General features: G+C 49.7%; 1 protein-coding gene across 7 annotated transcripts in view; it reads left to right on the top strand.

Moving 5' to 3' along the window:
* The window catches only part of SMOC1 (SPARC related modular calcium binding 1), a 153,219-nt gene extending 136,007 nt beyond the window's left edge, over positions 1-17,212 (top strand). For 2 of the 7 annotated variants that reach the window (XM_017859601.1, XM_017859598.1), the window contains exons 11-13: positions 8,145-8,389; positions 14,547-14,602; positions 15,076-17,212. In XM_017859601.1, coding sequence (XP_017715090.1) covers positions 8,145-8,389; positions 14,547-14,593 — 292 coding nt within the window. In that variant the 3' untranslated portion in view covers positions 14,594-14,602; positions 15,076-17,212. The remainder of the gene's footprint in view (positions 1-8,144; positions 8,390-14,546; positions 14,603-15,075) is intronic. The other 5 variants (XM_017859604.1, XM_017859602.1, XM_017859603.1 and 2 more) reach the window with 3 other exon arrangements.

The raw sequence follows: 17,212 nt of genomic DNA, 5'->3' as shown, positions 1-17,212 counted from the left end.
TGGAAACAACCTCAGTGCCCATCAATGGATGAATAAAGAACATGTGGTATATGTATACAGTGGGGTAATATTCAGTCTTAAAAGAGAGAGAAATCCTGTTTTATTGGGGACATTATGCTAAGTGAAATGAGCCAGTCACAAGCACAAAAGCTGCATGATTCCACGTACATGAGGTATCTGAAACAGTCAGATGCATAGAAGCAGAGAGTAGAATGGCAGTTGCCAGGGATGTGGGGAGTTGCTAACCAATGGGTGTCAAGTTTCAGCAAAGCAAGATGAATGATTCCCAGGGATGTGCTATCCAACATTGTCCTTATGGTTAACAGTACGGTGCTATACACTTAGATGTTTGTTAACAGGCTAGATCTCCTGTCTAGTGTTCTTACCACATAAAATCATCAACAGCAACAACAAAAAAATGAAAGGAGAAAAAAAGTGAATGCAGTGGTTGCCCATCTTGGAAACTGCTTGTTGGGGAGCTTGCCCTGAGCATCCCCATGGTCTTCTGAGCTCTGAGGCTGGTTTCTGGCTATGGCTCTGTTTCTGCCAACCTGTGGGTGGGGGTCCGGCTTCCTCCAAGAGGAGCACAGCACTATGCCTGAGAAAGATGAAGACAGAGTTCAACAGACACACAGACGGGAGGCAACAGACACACAGCTGCTGGAGGCGGCCCGTGGCACTCTGCTGCTCAGTCTCCAAGATAGAGAGGATGGCATTCAGATCTCCAAGAAGAGGGAAGAGGTGAATTTTGAAAAGGCACGTTCAGTATTGTTGGCCTTTATGTTATTTGTGTTTAGAATATGAAAAAAAACCTGTTGTTTCATGCAAAAACAGGCATGAAAGATTTATATTTTATGTTTATAATTATGTTTAGAAGAGAGGGAAAAGAAAAAAAAGGAGGTCCATGGGCTTAAAATTTCTGGTCTGGGGCTTCCCACTTACACCTTCCTGCAGGCTCCTGGCACTGCCCCCCAGCTCAGGGGGCCCACCTGCAGTTCTGCCTGAGTCCTAAGGAGGCAGGACTTCAAGCTCCCCCTGGCTGCTTTCCCAAGAGCACTGCGTGGTCTCCGCTGCAGGTGGGGGACGCAGATGGGCCCTGCTGCCAGGGGAAGGTAGGTTTGTGCCTTATCCTCAAATGACAGACAGAAGGGATTTTTATAGGCAATGAAAGCTAAGAAATTTATGATATTTTAATATCAGTGTGTCCTTAGGGAAGAGGATATTTTTTCCATTCTATTTTAGGTGTAATTTAGAGTTGGAAGAGATTTTCAAAAAAATAATTGTTTTCAAAACATGTTTTCATTTTAAGCTCATATTAGCTTGACCATACTTGGTTTTGATGGGAATGAAAGATTTGAACTGCCTTTGGTAGTTATGTTACCTAGAGGCTGGACTTTAGTCAAAAGACAGACCAGATGCTCCAAGAAATAGTTTAGAAATCAAGGAAGTGGGTGGGGAAAGGGAGAAGAAAGAGAGAAACTGCTATCCAGGAAGGTAGCTGCCAGGGTTACCAGCGTAGTAACAGGGTTTAAGGCCGTCCCAGATCTTCCCACTGTATTCAGCATAAGCCCTAACTCTGACCTGGGCTGCCCCTTCAGGACAACCTAGCTGGCCCCACCTCTCCTCACATATTCCTTTCCTTCCCACCATTGTGTTCCAGGCATTGGTTCTCCTGGTTCTCCTCAGTTCTGGTTCCTCGAACAAGTCAAGCTCTTGCCTGTTCCAGGACCTCTATGTCAGTTGCTCCTAGAATTCAGTTCCCCATCTTCCAATGACTGGCCCCTGCTTATCTATTTAAATGTCACCTTCTCCAGGACCACTCAATCTGCAAGAACTGCCTGTTTACCCTATACCTCAGCACCCCTTTTTAACTCTCAGCCTAGCATATATAACGGTCTGATATTTTGCTGGCTTGTTGATCTATTATCTGTCTCCCCAAACCCAGTGAGAATTTAAGTTCTATGAGAGAAGAAATATTTTCTGTCTTCTTCCCTCCTGTATTCCCAGAGCTTAGACTAGTGCCTGGAACATAGTAGGTGCCCAATAAAATACGTTAAATGAATAAATAGCTAGAGGGACAGGGATAGATGGATGGATCCCTGTTTTGGTAAGACCTCTTTCTGGCACACATCAGAGGGTCTACCGACCACCACAAGACCAAGTATAAGGCTGGAACCAGCTGTCAAGTTTACTGTGGTGCTATTTTGTAACCAGGGCCTGAGGGCACCCTGGCCAGGACCCAGGGACTTGGAGCGCCATGCAGACAGACCTTGGCCAGTTGTCCCTCTTGTTTGATGGAGGAGCAGAGGCATGGGGCAGCTAGAGGTCAGGTAGCATGTCTGGAACAGGACTGACGAAGACAATGAGGAAATCCAGGCATCCTGGGTTTTGGCTTTGACTGTGGAGTTCAGGCAGAGTTGGGGCTGCAGGCATGAGGTTAAGGAAGCCACATCTGATCCCTCCTTTATCCTCTCAGACTCTAGTAGTTAAAGCTGGACATCAGCTGAGGCCAGGGAAATAGTCCCACTTGGGGACAGTGGGAAAAAGGGATAGAAGATGTTTGGACAGTACAGAAAAAAGGTGTCTTCCTTCCAGTCTACTTCCTGTCAGGCATGGAGATGTTGGCTTTGCATCAACTCTCACATTTCAACCTGCCCCTGGTATGAGCTCCATGCTAGGTTCTGGGGCATCTGAAGAAAAGGGGATAGTTTCTGGCCTGGAGGGGAGATACAGAACAATCACGTGACTGCAGTACAAAGTCAGTGGGATAACAGAGGCTGAGAAATTGTTGTAGGGACCCTGGGAAGCCAGGGCGTGCGAGGAAAGGCTTTCCATGGGAGCGACCGTGGAGCCCCATCTTCACTTATGAATGGGAAAATGCCTGACCTAGATGGACCAGAGGTAAGGGCTTTCCAGCAGAGGGGACCATGTGGGTAGTGAGGTGTGAACATTGAACAGGGTAGGGAGTGTGGAGGGAATTGTAAGAAGTAGTATGGTTTACATCTGGAAGTCGGGTTGGGGAGATGAGGCTGCAGAGCTGGGCAGAGCCCAGCTGGTGCCAGGCCCTGGGATTCAAGATGCAGGGCAGAAGGGAGCTGCAGGGTTAGGTGGACATTTTTGCAGAGTCATCCTGATGGCACTATGGAAGCGGGATTGAAGGGGAGCAAGGTAGGCAGGAAGATGATAGCAAGTGCCAACCTGAAAGGTGATGAGGGCATGGACCATGGGAAAAGGATTATTTGCTGAAGCTTTTATAAAGAAATCAATAGGATTTCAAGACTTGCTAGATGTGGGGAGTGGAAGAGTGGGAAGCATCTACTCCCTTTTCTGGCCTGATTTAGTAGCAAAAAGCAGTGCCACAAATATCTAAAAATAGGCAGAGTAGAATGGGGTGTCTGCGAAAATTCTATGGCAGGTGCATGGGAGGGGGTGCCTTGCAAATATCATTGGATGATAGTCCCTCACGGTGAATGTTTTCTGGGTGAGTGAGTTATCCCTTTGGCCCCTCTGGCCAGGGCTCCAGGAGGCAGTGCTCCCGTTAGATCAGCCTTCCCACGGCACCCATTAGCATTTATCAGTCCCAAAGGAAGATTTTTGAGATCTCAGCCAGCAGAGTCTTCTAGAGCAGGGGAACCCTCTCCTGGCTCCACCCTCCCCTAGGGAAAGTCAACTTTGAGGGGAGGTGGAAAGGGCTGTGTGAGCCTCTTGGCCCTTCACGTGGTCCCCCGAGGGGAGACCGTACTGTGGCTTCCTCCTTCCTGCCCAGTGTGGTTGCCCGTTGATGGCTTTGCAAGGAAGAGGCTGGAATGTGGCTGACTTGGCATTTCCCAGCCGCACCCGCACAGCTGGCGGGGCCTGGACCCAACTCCAGACAGGGCTCAGTTGGTCTGCTTGGCTTGGCTAGTGCCTCCAGGCAGTCCCGCCTTACCTTCTCTAAAACTGCTTAGGACAGCAGAACTGGGCCCGAGATCTTGGCCAAAGCAGGTTTCCTTGTGGTAAGCAGAGCTGGCTCTCCAGCTGTGCGTTGCAGCCAAGGCCTGGCGTGGCTGAGGCTGCAGAAGCAAAACTGAAAGTGCTGTGGGAGAAGGGTGGCCTATGTCACCTCTGAAACTGGGAGAAGGCTCCGTGGGGCCAGTTTGGGGAGGAACTTGGCTCTAGTGGGTTTCCTCATCCTGGAGGCAGAAGTCAACAGGACAGCCACAAAAACAGCCCAGAGGTAGGGCAGACACTAGCATTGTCTGGCTCATGTTGTCTGAACCATATTCTTCTAAAATCTGGAATTTGGTATCATTTGGGTGTGTCTTTTCATACCATATGCAAGGAAACTTGGATATTTCACCTACCCAGTGAGCCCTTTTAGTAGAAGTAGAACTTTACCCGTGGAGAAGTCTGCAATGTGGACAAGTGAATGCTGTTACGCTGATCCTGCGGAGCCCTTGCTCCCTCTCACTTAGGTCCCCAGCCTTTGCCTGATGAGCAGCTTTGAATCCAGCAGTCCTAACCTCCAGGAATATATGTGTGCTCACGTGAGACAGGTTGGGAGCCTGAGGCCAGTGTAAGCCTGGAGCTGGGAGGGGAAGGGGCAAGGCTTTGGGCTTTCTTGGGCTATGGCTTTGTGGTTGAGGGGGTCTAACTGTGATGGAAAGTCTCCAGCAAAGACTGCTTGAGAGATTCCTGAAGCTCTGGGGGAGGCCTCCCTGCTCCGTGTCTATCCAGCACTCCCCCAGGAAAAATCTCAGATTCTGTTCAGTTAACAGAGGCCTCTTGGATCTTCTTTTGCACACACTTACTGCTATGTTAGGACTCCTGCTGGATCTCAGTCTTAGCCAAGAGCTTGTACAAAGCATAGGGGGTACCTGCTGTCAACCTCATCTGTGACTGAAGGCTGCTGCCAGGTCAGAAACTTGATTTACAGAGTTTTTAAATCCATTGCCTTCAATAGTTTTGTTGGAAGTAGGGAAACTATCCCCAAATCTCTCCAGCTGCTGTCTTTTGTCTCACTCCATCTTCTTTAAGCATCTTCTTCTTGGGCCATGGCTAGAGCCTCCATTCCTCTAGATCAAGGGTTTTGTTTGTTTGTTGTCTTTTTTTTTTTTTTTAACCTGAATCCATGGACTTTGAATGGGATTTAGGGAGTCCATTAATCTAAAATCTGCAGACTTCTCTGTGTATGTCCATTTCTCTAGAGAGAGAGCTTGTATCTTCGTGTAGGCTCTCAGACGGTTCACAATCCCTCATGGACTCAAAGCTGAAAATTTCTGCTATTACTGTACTTGGAGTTTGGCCTGGCCAAAGTGTTGAATTCCAAAGATGACCCTAGGGCTACCCAGCTTACAGGTAGAGGTAGGGCTCTCTTTACTTGGGAGTTTGGGGGTTGTTTTGGCAGCCAAAGGAGTTCAGAAGCAGAGAATATCATGCTAGCTGGGAAGGAGGGAGGAAGGCAGCAGGACTCTTGGGCCTCACAGGGCAGGCTGTGGGTCACGGCAGTGTTAGATGGAGCCCAGAGGCACTCCTTGGAGGGGCTCAGAGGATCTCTCCTGAGGAAGTGAACGCTGCACATCTCCACCCTGGCTGGGAGCCAGGCAGGGTGAGGGGGCAGCAATCAGAAGTTGTGGCTGCCCTGCACTGGGAGGTCTTGGTGGGAATGAAGAGAGTCAAAATGTTGTTCTTCTGGCAAGGAGATGTCAAGAAGGGAAAATCAGAAGAAAGGCAGGGAAAGTGGCAGGAGCCAGATGATGGTCACTCTCAAGCATGTAAGGAAACTCTTGGAGGTTGTAAAGTCAGAAGAAGAACTGCTTCTTGCTGCAAAACAGCGCAAAGGAGGGTGGCAGAGCTCTATCAGTGGAGTTGCTGAAAGCTGGACAGGCGGGAGCCCCAGAAACACGTGTTGGAGGGAGCGCGCCTCCCCTGGCAGGGCCTCTGGGTGGGATGACCTCATCCCTTCCCGTCTCAGTGACTGAGGCTTTATTATTCCAGCCTCTAGGTAGACATTACGCTATACTGAGCCTAAAGGTTAGAGGAAGAGCTGCCTTTGCCTTGGAACTCTCATGGCTCCTGGCGAGGGGCTGAGCGGGAAGGTCCCTGACTGCCTCCCCTATTGCCTGAGAGAACTGAGTTCCTTCCTTAGGGGCCTTCTGTCTCTCCCCCGCAGCCTGTGTCTTCCCTGCTATTTGGGGAAAGGCAGAGACAGGCAGGTCACTCCCCTACCTGCACCAACAGCATTCCAACAGAATTTTCTGCCTTTGCAACTGGTATACACTGCAGGGGCCATCTTAAGAGTGAATATTGCAGGTAAAATAGGGAAAGATGGAAAACCCCAGAATACTGTGTATGCTGGTGGAGACAAAATCTGAGTTTTGCAGTGAATAACTTCATGCCTGTTTCAAAGACCTCCTGAGCCTGGTTTCCATGACAGACTAAGCAGATTTCCTAAGAGTTAGAGGCAGCTGGCAGCTCTCCATGGCTCCCTCACACCTTCCGCCAGGTACTCTCTGAGTTAAATCTGTCAGGATGAGGTCCCCTTGGCAGATCCACTAATTGCGTCCTCCTGGAATCAGTCCAGGATGCCCGGAGTACCTGCCCAAGACTGAAATTCACCTAATTAGGAATAGGCATCTAACAAGGATGGATGACTGGCTTCCCCCCCCCAATAATGGAACTTCTTTTTCGCTGAACTTGGAGGTTACTTGGGGGGATGGAAGAGGAGGGAGTTTGCTGGCTTGTTCACAGGAGAGGGGTCAGAGATGATCTCCCTTCTGGAAAACTCAGCAAAGCCCAGAGAAGAGAGGGTGGCATGACAAGTGCCTTGATAGCTTTCCCACCAGGAACAGCTTCAGAATGTGCAGACAGGCCTTGGACCCTGGTCTAGGATCCGTGTGGAACAGTGAGCCCTCTGCCCGTCTTTTGACCTCTGGTAGTCATGCACTCTGTCCCAGTGCCCTGCACACTGAGGATGTGAATGTGTGGGACTCCCGACCTCAGCCTTATTCTCCTTCCCCAGGGAAGCTGCACCTGATCACATACACTAGATCACATACACTCAATGTCAAACTCTGGGAACAGGAGCCATGGGGCTCATGGGCTTCCATTCTCCTGGTTAGTGATCCCAGGAAGCCCCTCTATCATAGACCCATTGTTGGCTTTAAAAATTGTAAATAGTAGTTATCACCCTGACTCCTTTTGGGGAGAAAATAGGACACAGTTAAGTAAATAACATAGATGGGTAGGCCATTGCATGCAGTTACACATGTAGATGTAGATGTTGGTCTTGTAACCTGATGAGGGGCTGTGTTAGACGTGCTTGTGACTCTGCATCTGGACACCAGGAAGTGTTCTTGGTGACTCCAGTCCAGCGTTTCTCAGCAGAATCACCTGGTGATGCTGGTGAATATGTGGTTTCCTGGGTCCACCCCAGACCCCCTGACTAAAACTTGCGGCTAGAGAGACTCATCCCCAGTAGGTCCAGGCTTTTCCAGTTTTAGAACTTTTGTTTGTGTCTGTCCCAGTTGCTTTCTTCTCTCAGTTCCCACTGCACGGGGTGTCCAGCAGTGATGGACCATGAGGATCCCATGAACCTCACACCCCACATTTAGTTGTCATGACTGTTTTCACCTTTTTGGCTCTGTCTACTAGAGACAGTGAGCCACCTGAGGCCAGGGGTGCACCCTCCAGGCCCTGGACTGGCACTGGGTGTACAGTGGGTGCTCACAGCCCCTTCCCTACAGTTACATCCACCCCAGGGCACATGTTTACGTGTGATGAGCAGCTGGTCTGCAGTGAGTGCTAGGCAAGGGGAAGGACAGTTTGGATTCCAGCTCTGGTTTATTCAGCAAATTAGATCAAGCCAATTTGTCTTGAGCACCCATTGTGTACAAGAACATTTTTGGCTTTGGTAGAAGGTGAGGCATGTTTGTGTAATAAGGATTACCTACTTGGGGAGCCCTGAGAAAAGAATGGTCCTATCTTGGGATTTGAGTCGGAGAGGATGGCTTGATACCATCACAGGCTGAGCCGCTCTGGGTGGACTTCGGCTTGGAGGAGCCATTTCTACCTGACTTTCTCGGGGGCAGTCGTACCAGGGCTGATGCTTCCTGCAAGATCCTGAGTGGTGGTCTCTGGGGTGGGGGTGTTTGTCCATGGCCCAGGTTCTCAGAGCCCGACCCCAGCCACACCCTGGAGGAGCGGGTGGTGCACTGGTATTTCAGCCAGCTGGACAGCAATAGCAGCAACGACATTAACAAGCGGGAGATGAAGCCCTTCAAGCGCTATGTGAAGAAGAAAGCCAAGCCCAAGAAATGTGCCCGGCGTTTCACCGACTACTGTGACCTGAACAAAGACAAGGTCATTTCACTGCCCGAGCTGAAGGGCTGCCTGGGTGTTAGCAAAGAAGGTGAGTGCTCTCCCCTGTGCTCCTGGCCTTTCAATACTTGCCCCCACCCAGGCATGGGACCAAGGGCTCTCTGATAAATGAGATCCCAGGTACTCCTCTGTTCAACAATTATTTGCTGGGAGTGTGCTATGCTTCATGCTAGATGTTTGAGACAATGGTGGAATTGACTGATAAGGTCCCTATTCTTGCACAGAAAACAGAGCTTAAATAAGCACTCACATGAGCTGTGATTGTGTGATTAAGTGCTGTGAGAGTGTGCTAGGGTGGGCCAGGCTACAGTCACAAGTAGATCCATACATCATTGTCCGACACAGTGGAAAATTTTTCTTTCCCATGTAATAGTTCAGCATGGTCGCAGGTTGTAGTGTGTGTGTGTGTGTGTGTGTGTGTGTGTGTGTGTGTGTGTGTGTAGGGGAAGGAGTGGGGCAGGGATTGCTCTGTGCACTCACTCTGGCATCCAGGCTGAGAGTGACTCTGCCGTCTTCATCATGTGGTTTCCGAGGTTACTCTGGGGATCATCTCCATCCTCAGTCAACCAGATGGAGTAGACGTGAAGCGGTGCGTGTGAGGGAGTTGTATGGGCCAGCCCTGGAAATGACACACATTCCTGTTCATAATTCGTTGGCCGGAACTCAGTCACTAGGGAAGGGAACCCAGGAAGAGGACAGCGTGAATTCTAGTGAGCACTAATAAGCTCTGTCACAGCAGGGCAAGTGCAGAGCATTGTAGCAACATATATAGGAGCACCCAAGACACTAAGGGACAGACAGCCTTGGAAAAATTTGTGAAGGAAGCAATGCCTAAACCAGGGCTCAGCAAACAATGGCCTAAATGCTCAATCTAGTCTGTGGCCTGTTTTTGTACAGCCTGTGAACTAAGAATGATTTTTGCATTTGTAAAGAGCTATACGTTTTTTTGAAAGAAGAATATATAACAGGGACTGTACATGGCCCACAAAGCCTAAAATATTTACTATCTAGTCTCTTGCAGATAAATTTGCCAACCCATGGTCTAACCCATTACTGGAAACATGAGTAGGAGATGGCCAAGCAGAGAAGTCAGGAGTGGGAAGAGTGTTCTAAGCCGAGGCAAACGAGGAGTGAAGCTCTGGAGGCAAGGAAACAGTTTTCAATGAGCTGAAGGATGTTTGTGTGACCGAAATGAATATTTTAACAGTGATAGGAAGAGCAGGGATGGTGACAAGAAGCAAGGTGAAGTTGGAGAGTTTTTAAATTCAGGTGAAAGAGTTTAGACTTTATAAGGGTAGTGGAAAGCTGTTGAAGGGGTTCAATCAGATAATTGATAGTATCGGTTTTTCTTAAAAAATTATTCTGGTTTCAGGGTGGGACATGTATTGGAAATGAGCAAGACAGGGTCACCCAATAGGAGGCGTGGCACAGTCCAGGCTAGTGCGATGGAAGGCCAAGTTATGAAAATGCAGCAGGGTAAGGGGGATGGAGAGAAGTGGGTGATTGGAGATCAAGCTGGTTTATGGGGCAGAGGTAGGTTTGTTCAGCTGCAGGCAGGGCTGCTCACTGAGATGAGCAACATGGAAGGAAGAGCAGGTTAGGTGTAGAGGGATGTAGAGGGAGCCCAAGTATGGTTTGGACACGTTGAGTTGGATGCATGTGAAGGATGAGTGACTCTGTAATGCCCGTGAAGGGTTTGAAGATGCAGATTTAGGTGATGCTGACTTATCTGAAATGGAAGCTTTGGAAAAGCTGAGATTTCCTAGGGAAAGAGTTTAGCAGAAGACAAAAAGGCATTTTCCTTGTTCCTCAGTTGTCAGAGTAAACCCAAAGAGTAGCATGGGAAATGGATGGGTTCCTATAGGAACCAGGGCTTGGGACCCACCTTCTCCATGGCCGGTTTCTGGCCTTGGTTCTGAGGCTTACTGGCGTGTGACTTCATCACTCTGGGCATGGCTGTCTGATACGGATGCTTCTCTGTTCCCATAGTACTCTGAGTCTCCAGGACTCAGCAATGTTATGGTTCAAACCCTGCCTCTGCCCCGGTCTCGCTCTTTCACCACATGCGGCTTGAGTGTCCCTTATCCGAAATGCTTGGGACCAGAAGTGTTTGGAACTTTTTGAGATTTTGTAAAATTTGCATTGCACTTACTGGTTGAGCATCCCAAATCCACAAAATTTGAAATACGATATGCTCCAGTGAGCATTTCCTTTGAACATCATGTCAGCACTTAAAAGGTTTTGGATTTTGGAGCATTTTGGATTTCAGTTCAGTACAAATTACTGAACCATTCTGCATTTCAATTTCTTCACCTGCTTAATGGGAATAATGCTAGAGTCTATCTCGTAGGACTGTTGTGCTGATAAAATGGACAGTGAGTGAAAGCATTTCCTATAGTGCCTGAGAAATTGAAGTAATTGAAGTATAACTCAATAGAAGTTCAATATTACTATTCTTCTTCATAAGATGATTGCCTCTCTCAGTAGCACTTACCACACTGTGTTGCAGTTTACTCTTCCGATTACCCCTTGAAGCCAAAAGGATTCTCTCTCTCAATTCCTAACCTCTAGCACAGTACATGGCACCTGGTAGTTCATTAAGTCCTTGTTAAATGAATGAATAAGTGAAGGAATGAATGGATGAGGGGGTTACCTCTTCCAGTGACATTATGCTCTGACACACTTGGAGTTTGTGGTCCTTTCGCAGAGCACAGGCAGATGGCCAATATTAGGAAAAGATCATCCAGTGTTAATGTAGACCCCAGATATACCAGGGGCACTCCTGGGCTGAGCGATGATGCTCTGTACTGACCCTGCCTTCGGCCCCCTTCCTGGGCTGGTAGTTCTGGTCTGCACAGCACACAGAAGCCAAGCAATGGCTGAGTGTGGTGAGCTCAGGTTCACTGAGCTCAGGGACCCCTCCTAGCCTTCCTCTGAAGCCTTTCCAGCTGACATACAGGACCTGACAGAAGTATCCAGAGAACACTGTGAAGTAAAATATAGATTTAGGGATCCCTGATCACCTGGATGTTCCTCCTCAACCCAGACTCAGCTGCGGACAAGTGTTAGTTTCAGTTATTCTCATAGCTTTGCCCACAGAGGCCCCTACGGTGCTTTGGAGTGCAACTGTCATTCTTCTTGGCCCAATGCACCCTCTTGAACCCCCCACTGCAAAGGTAGGACTGTGGAGACCAGAGAGCTTTGGAATTACTGTTCACCCCTAAACACACTGCCTGATTGAAAGTCTGGCCAGAAAGCCCGTGTCTGTGACATGTCTCTGCATGTATATGCACATGCCTCTTTGTGCATGTCTCCGTGGGTAGGCCTGAGTGTGCATGTCCGTGTCTGTACGAGGTCTACACTTATGTCTTTAAGTATGGCTATGTGTGTATGTCTGTACATATGTGTGCATGCATTGTGTATATGTCTGTGTATGTGCATGTGTCTGCATATGTGTGTGTTTGTGTGTGATGGAGTGAGGGAGAGTAGAACATTGAGATAAGAGGAAGAGGGTATGTAGGATTAATCAATGGGGTGGGGTGAAGTGGAGGCTGAGTAGACTTAAAGCCTATGCAGAGGCAGAAAGGATTCCTGTGTCCCCACTCTCCATTTCAACACACACCACAGGACACACTGCTCTGGAGTCATGTAGCCCAGAGCTAGAAGGTTCTATGGGTCTTCTAGTCAATTTTTCAGTCTAGGAGTTAAGGTTAGCCCAGAGAGGGGTAGCAGTTTGCTCAAGGGTACATGTGAGGTACCACCACTGCTGGAGCTTAGTCCATCCTCAGGATTCCTGGGCCAGACTGCTGTCCCCTCCAGGAGAAGGACCCCAGTGTGTTTGAAGATGTTGCCTTGTGTTAGCAGGCCAGTCTTGGTTGCCTGGTGAAGCCAAGGGAGTGGCCAGTGGGGGAGTCTGGGGAAGTGGGGGAGCAGACCAGCCTGGGGGCAGTGTGGGCAGGAGTAGAGGTGTTGCAGGGGATGAGGGTGCCACCAACAACCTGAGCTGGGAAGCCCAGTTTCCAGGCAGGCAGTGCCTGTGGGATGACACTACTGAGAGGCCCAGGAGCCGTGTGGGATACCATGACCGGCACAAGTTGGGGCTGGAGTAAGAGCAGAGGCCCTGAAGTCAGATGGGCCTGGCTTGATTTTAATCCCAGCTCTGCCACTTACCGGATCTGTAATCCTTGGCAAGTTACCTAAACTCTCTAAGCCTCCTTTTCCCCATTTGCAAAGTGGATATGATAGTACCTACCACAACGATTTGGTGAGGATGTAACCAGATAATGCGTGTGAAGAACTTAGCACGATACCTGGTACATAGCGAAGGCACAAAAGAAATTGGTAGCGATAGAGGAACATGTCCAGGGAGTGAAGACATGACTTTCAGAACTGCCCCCTCCATCCCTCTGCTCCGTTGGGTGGCAGAAAAGCCCCTGTGGTCGATGGTGTGCAGCGGCTCAGGAGCAGAGCCTATGCATTGGTCATCCATCCCGTGTTGTGCGGTGCCCTCTGGTGGGCTCTGAGGGGCTTGCATGCTAGGTGAGGGCAGAAGCTGGCTGGGGGAAGGATGCAGAGTTTGAGGACCACTAGAGTTTTGGGTCCAAGGGACTGAATTTTTGGAAATTCCACTTGAACACAGATATTTTACCAACCAGACTCCTCGCTGAGAGCTGAATTCTCTGATAACATGCCTCTTTCTTCACTTTCCCAATTTATAAAGCACCTTCACTGGGATCATTGTCACTGCCCTGTGAGGCAGGTGGGGTGGGGTCTAGTGCCTCCTTTTCTCAGAACTATCAGTTCTTCTTTTGCCTTGTCTGAGGATGCCACCTGCCTGGGGCTCAGGCTTCTTCTCCCTCATCCTCCCTGGTGGCTCAGAGCATCATTCTGGAGGTGGCTAGCTAGGTTGGAATTCGCTTTGCCACGTGGAAGCTGTGCCATCCTGGGTGGGTTGCTTCATATCTCCAAGCCTCAGTTTCATCATCCTAAGATGGAGATAATTGTATCACTCTCAAATAAAGTCGTTCTGAGGATTAACTGATAGGACTTAAGTAACAGGATTAGCACGTAAGCCTCCATGAAAAAGAGCTGGTTACAGCTAGCTGTCCATTTTGCTTCACACGTCTCAGCCTGGTGAGCAGGAGTGCTGTGCACTTCCTTTTTAGATGTGCTGACTTTTCTACTCAGCAAGGAGAGAAGCGGCTGCTGGAGGGAGCGGAGGAAAGGTGGGGTTTGAAGTCAGCAGCCTGGTTCTGCCACTTCCAACCTGCCTGCCTTGGGGCTGTCACCTTCTTTCAGAGTTTGTGTCCTCCTCTGTAAAATTGGATAAACCGCTATCCACCCCGGTATCTACCCCACGCCCACTCCACCCCATGTCCACGCTCTCTTTCTCTAGTTGTAAGGAATATTGGCGTAACCCAGGGGATGTGGAGCTGTGGCTCACATGACCAGTGGGTGGGCTTGGGTTCTGCAGCACTGTACACTCCTCAAAGTCCTTTCTCCTCCTCCATGAATTCAGTGGATCCTCCAGGCAATTCTGTGAGGGAGGCAGAGCAGAAGCCGTGCAGCTGTGGTTCTAGCTCCCAAGTTCTAGACCAATCCAGAGAGGTTTAGGGGCGTACACAGAGTCACGTGGCCCTAAGCATCTCAGGGCGGGCCCAGCTCTTGATGTGCTTGCCCCATCTCCCTGCTCCTCTACAGGAAACCAGGTCCTGCTGGAGCAGGCATGGAAGTTTCCACAATGGCTCAGCCCCCCGTGGGGAGAGGTGGGTGTCAGCAGAATGAGCCTGGGACTTTGTGTAAGTCACTCATCTGCTCCGAGCCAATGCTGGATTCCTTCTACCTCCGACATTCTGTGACTTGGGGAACCAAGGCCTGGGACGGTTCTGCCCAGGTGCATCAGCACCAGAGCCCTTCTTAGTGGATAGCTGAGGGATTGCAAAGAGGTGCCCAGCAGGAGCCAGGCCTTATGGGAAAGGGACATTGCCTGAAGGCGTTGGCCAGTAATAAGTTCACCTGGGCCATAGACACCCACAGAGCAAAAAGCAGGGCCAAACAAACTCTTTGCTCTTTCCCAAGTTTGCTCTTTATTCTGGGGGCCAGAGGGGACAGGGAGCCAGGATACGGGAGAAGGTGCCAGTTCTCTGGGTCAAGGCCACTCAGTGTCACATGTTCCTGGTTTGTTGCAGATGGTAGCCTTGGTACAGTTTCCCCCAGGGAGAACGAGCAGGCATGAACCCGCTCAGTAAGTTGCCCCTTTCTGGGCTCGCCAGGGGTGGAGGGATTGGCCAGGTGATTTAGGCTCCCATTTTCAAGTTGTTTGCTGAGGACACGGGAGAAATATTGGGTCAGTGCCCAGGGGATTCTGCCATCCCCACCTGTAAACAAACCCCTGCCGTTTCCACCCCAGCCCCAGGCTGAAAGTCTGGCATGTGAGAGTAGTGTGATTTGAACAGAGTGCACACCCTGCAACCCACACTTCCTAGACAAAGCCTCGTTCTCTCCAATGCCAGACTTATTTCGGTTGCCATGGTGGTACCTCAAAGTGGCAAAGGACAGGCTGGTAAAAGATGCTCATCTGCAAGTCCAGGTGACCTGTGCCCTACCTAGCCTCAGAGCTGACAGCAGGTGGAGAAGCTGCACTTGTGGGGAAATTGATGGACATAGTTGGATTTCTCACAATGTTTTTGTTTTTTGCATTCTCCTTCCTCCTCTCAGTAGGACGCCTCGTCTAAGGAGCAGAAAGCCCAAGAGCAGGTGGAGAGTCCAGGGAAGCAGGATGGACCACCAGACACCTAACCTTCAGCATTGCCCATGGCCTGGCCACATCCCATGTAACATAAGTGGTGCCCACCATGTTTGCACTTTTAATAACTCTTATTTGCGTGTTGTGTTTTTGGTTTCATTTTAAAACACCAATATCTAATACCACAGTGGGAAAAGGAAAGGGAAGAAAGACTTTATTCTCTCTCTTATTGTAAGTTTTTGGATCTGCTACTGACAACTTTTAGGGGTTTTGGGGGGGTGGGGGAGGGTGGTGTTGGGGCTGAGAAGAAAGAGATTTATGTGCTGTATATAAATATATATGTAAATTGTACAGTTCTTTTGTACAGGCATTGGCATTGCTGTTTGTTTATTTCTCTTCCTCTCCCTGCTGGGGGTGGTGGGCGCTCTGGACACATAGTCCAGCTTTCTAAAACCCAGGAATCTATCCTGGGCCTACTAAACTTCTGTTTGGAGACTGACCTTTGTGTATAAAGACGGGAGTCCTGCAATCGTACTGTGGACTCCACGAGTTCTCTTCTGGTGGGAGGACTATATTGCCCCGTGCCATTAGTTGTCAAAATTGACAAGTCACTTGTCTCTGGGCCTTGTCCAGGGAGGTTGGGCTAAGGAGAGTTGGAAACTGCCATTGGAGAGGAAGGGAGTCCAGATCCCATGGATAGCCCACACAGGTACCGACTCTCACAGAGTCCATACGTTCCTGCTCTCCAGATCCCCAGAGGGCCCAGCGTTGGTGGATACACCAGTATCTTACTGACCCTCTGAGCAAATTATCCACAAAGAATTGGCATTACGCCACTCAAAACGTTTTCATCCATGCTTAGCATCTACTCTGTATAAAGCATAAGAGGGGAGGCAAAGAAGAAAAAGACACACAACAGGACCTTTTAAAAAGTAAGTGTTTAATATCTAAGCAGGGGAGGGGACAGGACAGAATGCCTACACTGAGGGATGTGGCACCAACAGGGAAACTCTTCACCTCCCTGCAGACCTACCAGTGAGGCTCCCAGAGATGCAGCTGTCTCAGTGCTAGGGGCAGATTGGGTATGACCTCTCCTCTCCTCCATCTCCTGCTGTTGTCTCAGTGACTGTCACAGGCCTGGGTGGGTGGGTTGGGGGAGGTGCCAGTCACCTTGTTGGTAACACTAAAGTTGTTTTGTTGGTTTTTTAAAAACCCAGTACTGAGGTTCTTCCTGTTCCTTCAAGTTTTCTTACGGGCTTCCAGGCTTTAAGCTAATTCCAGAAGTAAAACTGATGTTGGGTGTCCTATTCTGCCTCCCTCAGAAGGGCCGGGGTGATAACCCGGCTACGGGGAAATCCTGGCCCAGCTTTCCACAGGCATCGCAGGCGTCTTCCCGGGATTGCAGGATGGGCTGCCCAGCCTTCTGGTCCGAGGCGCAGCTCCCTCTGCCCAGGTGCTGTGCCTATTCGTGTGGCCTTCAGGCAGAGCAGCAAGTGACCCTTAGTGCCCCTTCCCATAAGCAGCTGTGGTGGCAGTGAGGAAGGTTGGGTAGCCCTGGACTGGTGCCCTCCTCAGATCACCCTTGCAAATCTGGCCTCATCTTGTATTTCAACCCAACATCCCTATAAGTACCTCCACCTTGGCAGACAGTGTATCCCGTTCCAGGTCTGGAAGGCATTGGCACCACAAGCCACTGTCCCTGTGGGAGGAACTTTCTCGGGACAGGATCTGATGGGGTCTTGGGCTAAAGGAGGTCCCTGCTGTCCTGGAGACAGTCCTAGAGGTTGTCTCAGGAATGACTGGTGGCCCCATCCCAACGTGGAAAGGTGGGAAGGAAGTCTTCTCCCGTTAGCCCCAGTGAGAGAACTCAACCTGCTGGAGCTGAGTGGGCCTTGCATGAGACCCTGGCCCCACTTTCAGGCCTGGAGGAAGCATGTGCATGTGGAGACGGTGCCTGCCTGTAGATGTTTGGATCTTCGAGATCTCCCCAGGCATCTTGTCTCCCACAGGATCATGTGTGTAGGCAGTGTTGTGTGGTTTTCCTTTGTGAAGGAGAGAGGGAAACTATTTGTAGCTTGTTTTATAAAAAATAAAAATGGATAAACCTTG

The sequence above is a fragment of the Rhinopithecus bieti genome, unplaced genomic scaffold, assembly GCF_001698545.2.
Source record: "Rhinopithecus bieti isolate Rb0 unplaced genomic scaffold, ASM169854v2 scaffold_51230, whole genome shotgun sequence".
In the NCBI taxonomy this organism is placed as follows: domain Eukaryota; kingdom Metazoa; phylum Chordata; class Mammalia; order Primates; family Cercopithecidae; genus Rhinopithecus; species Rhinopithecus bieti.
This window is presented reverse-complemented; position numbering and strand designations above follow the sequence as displayed.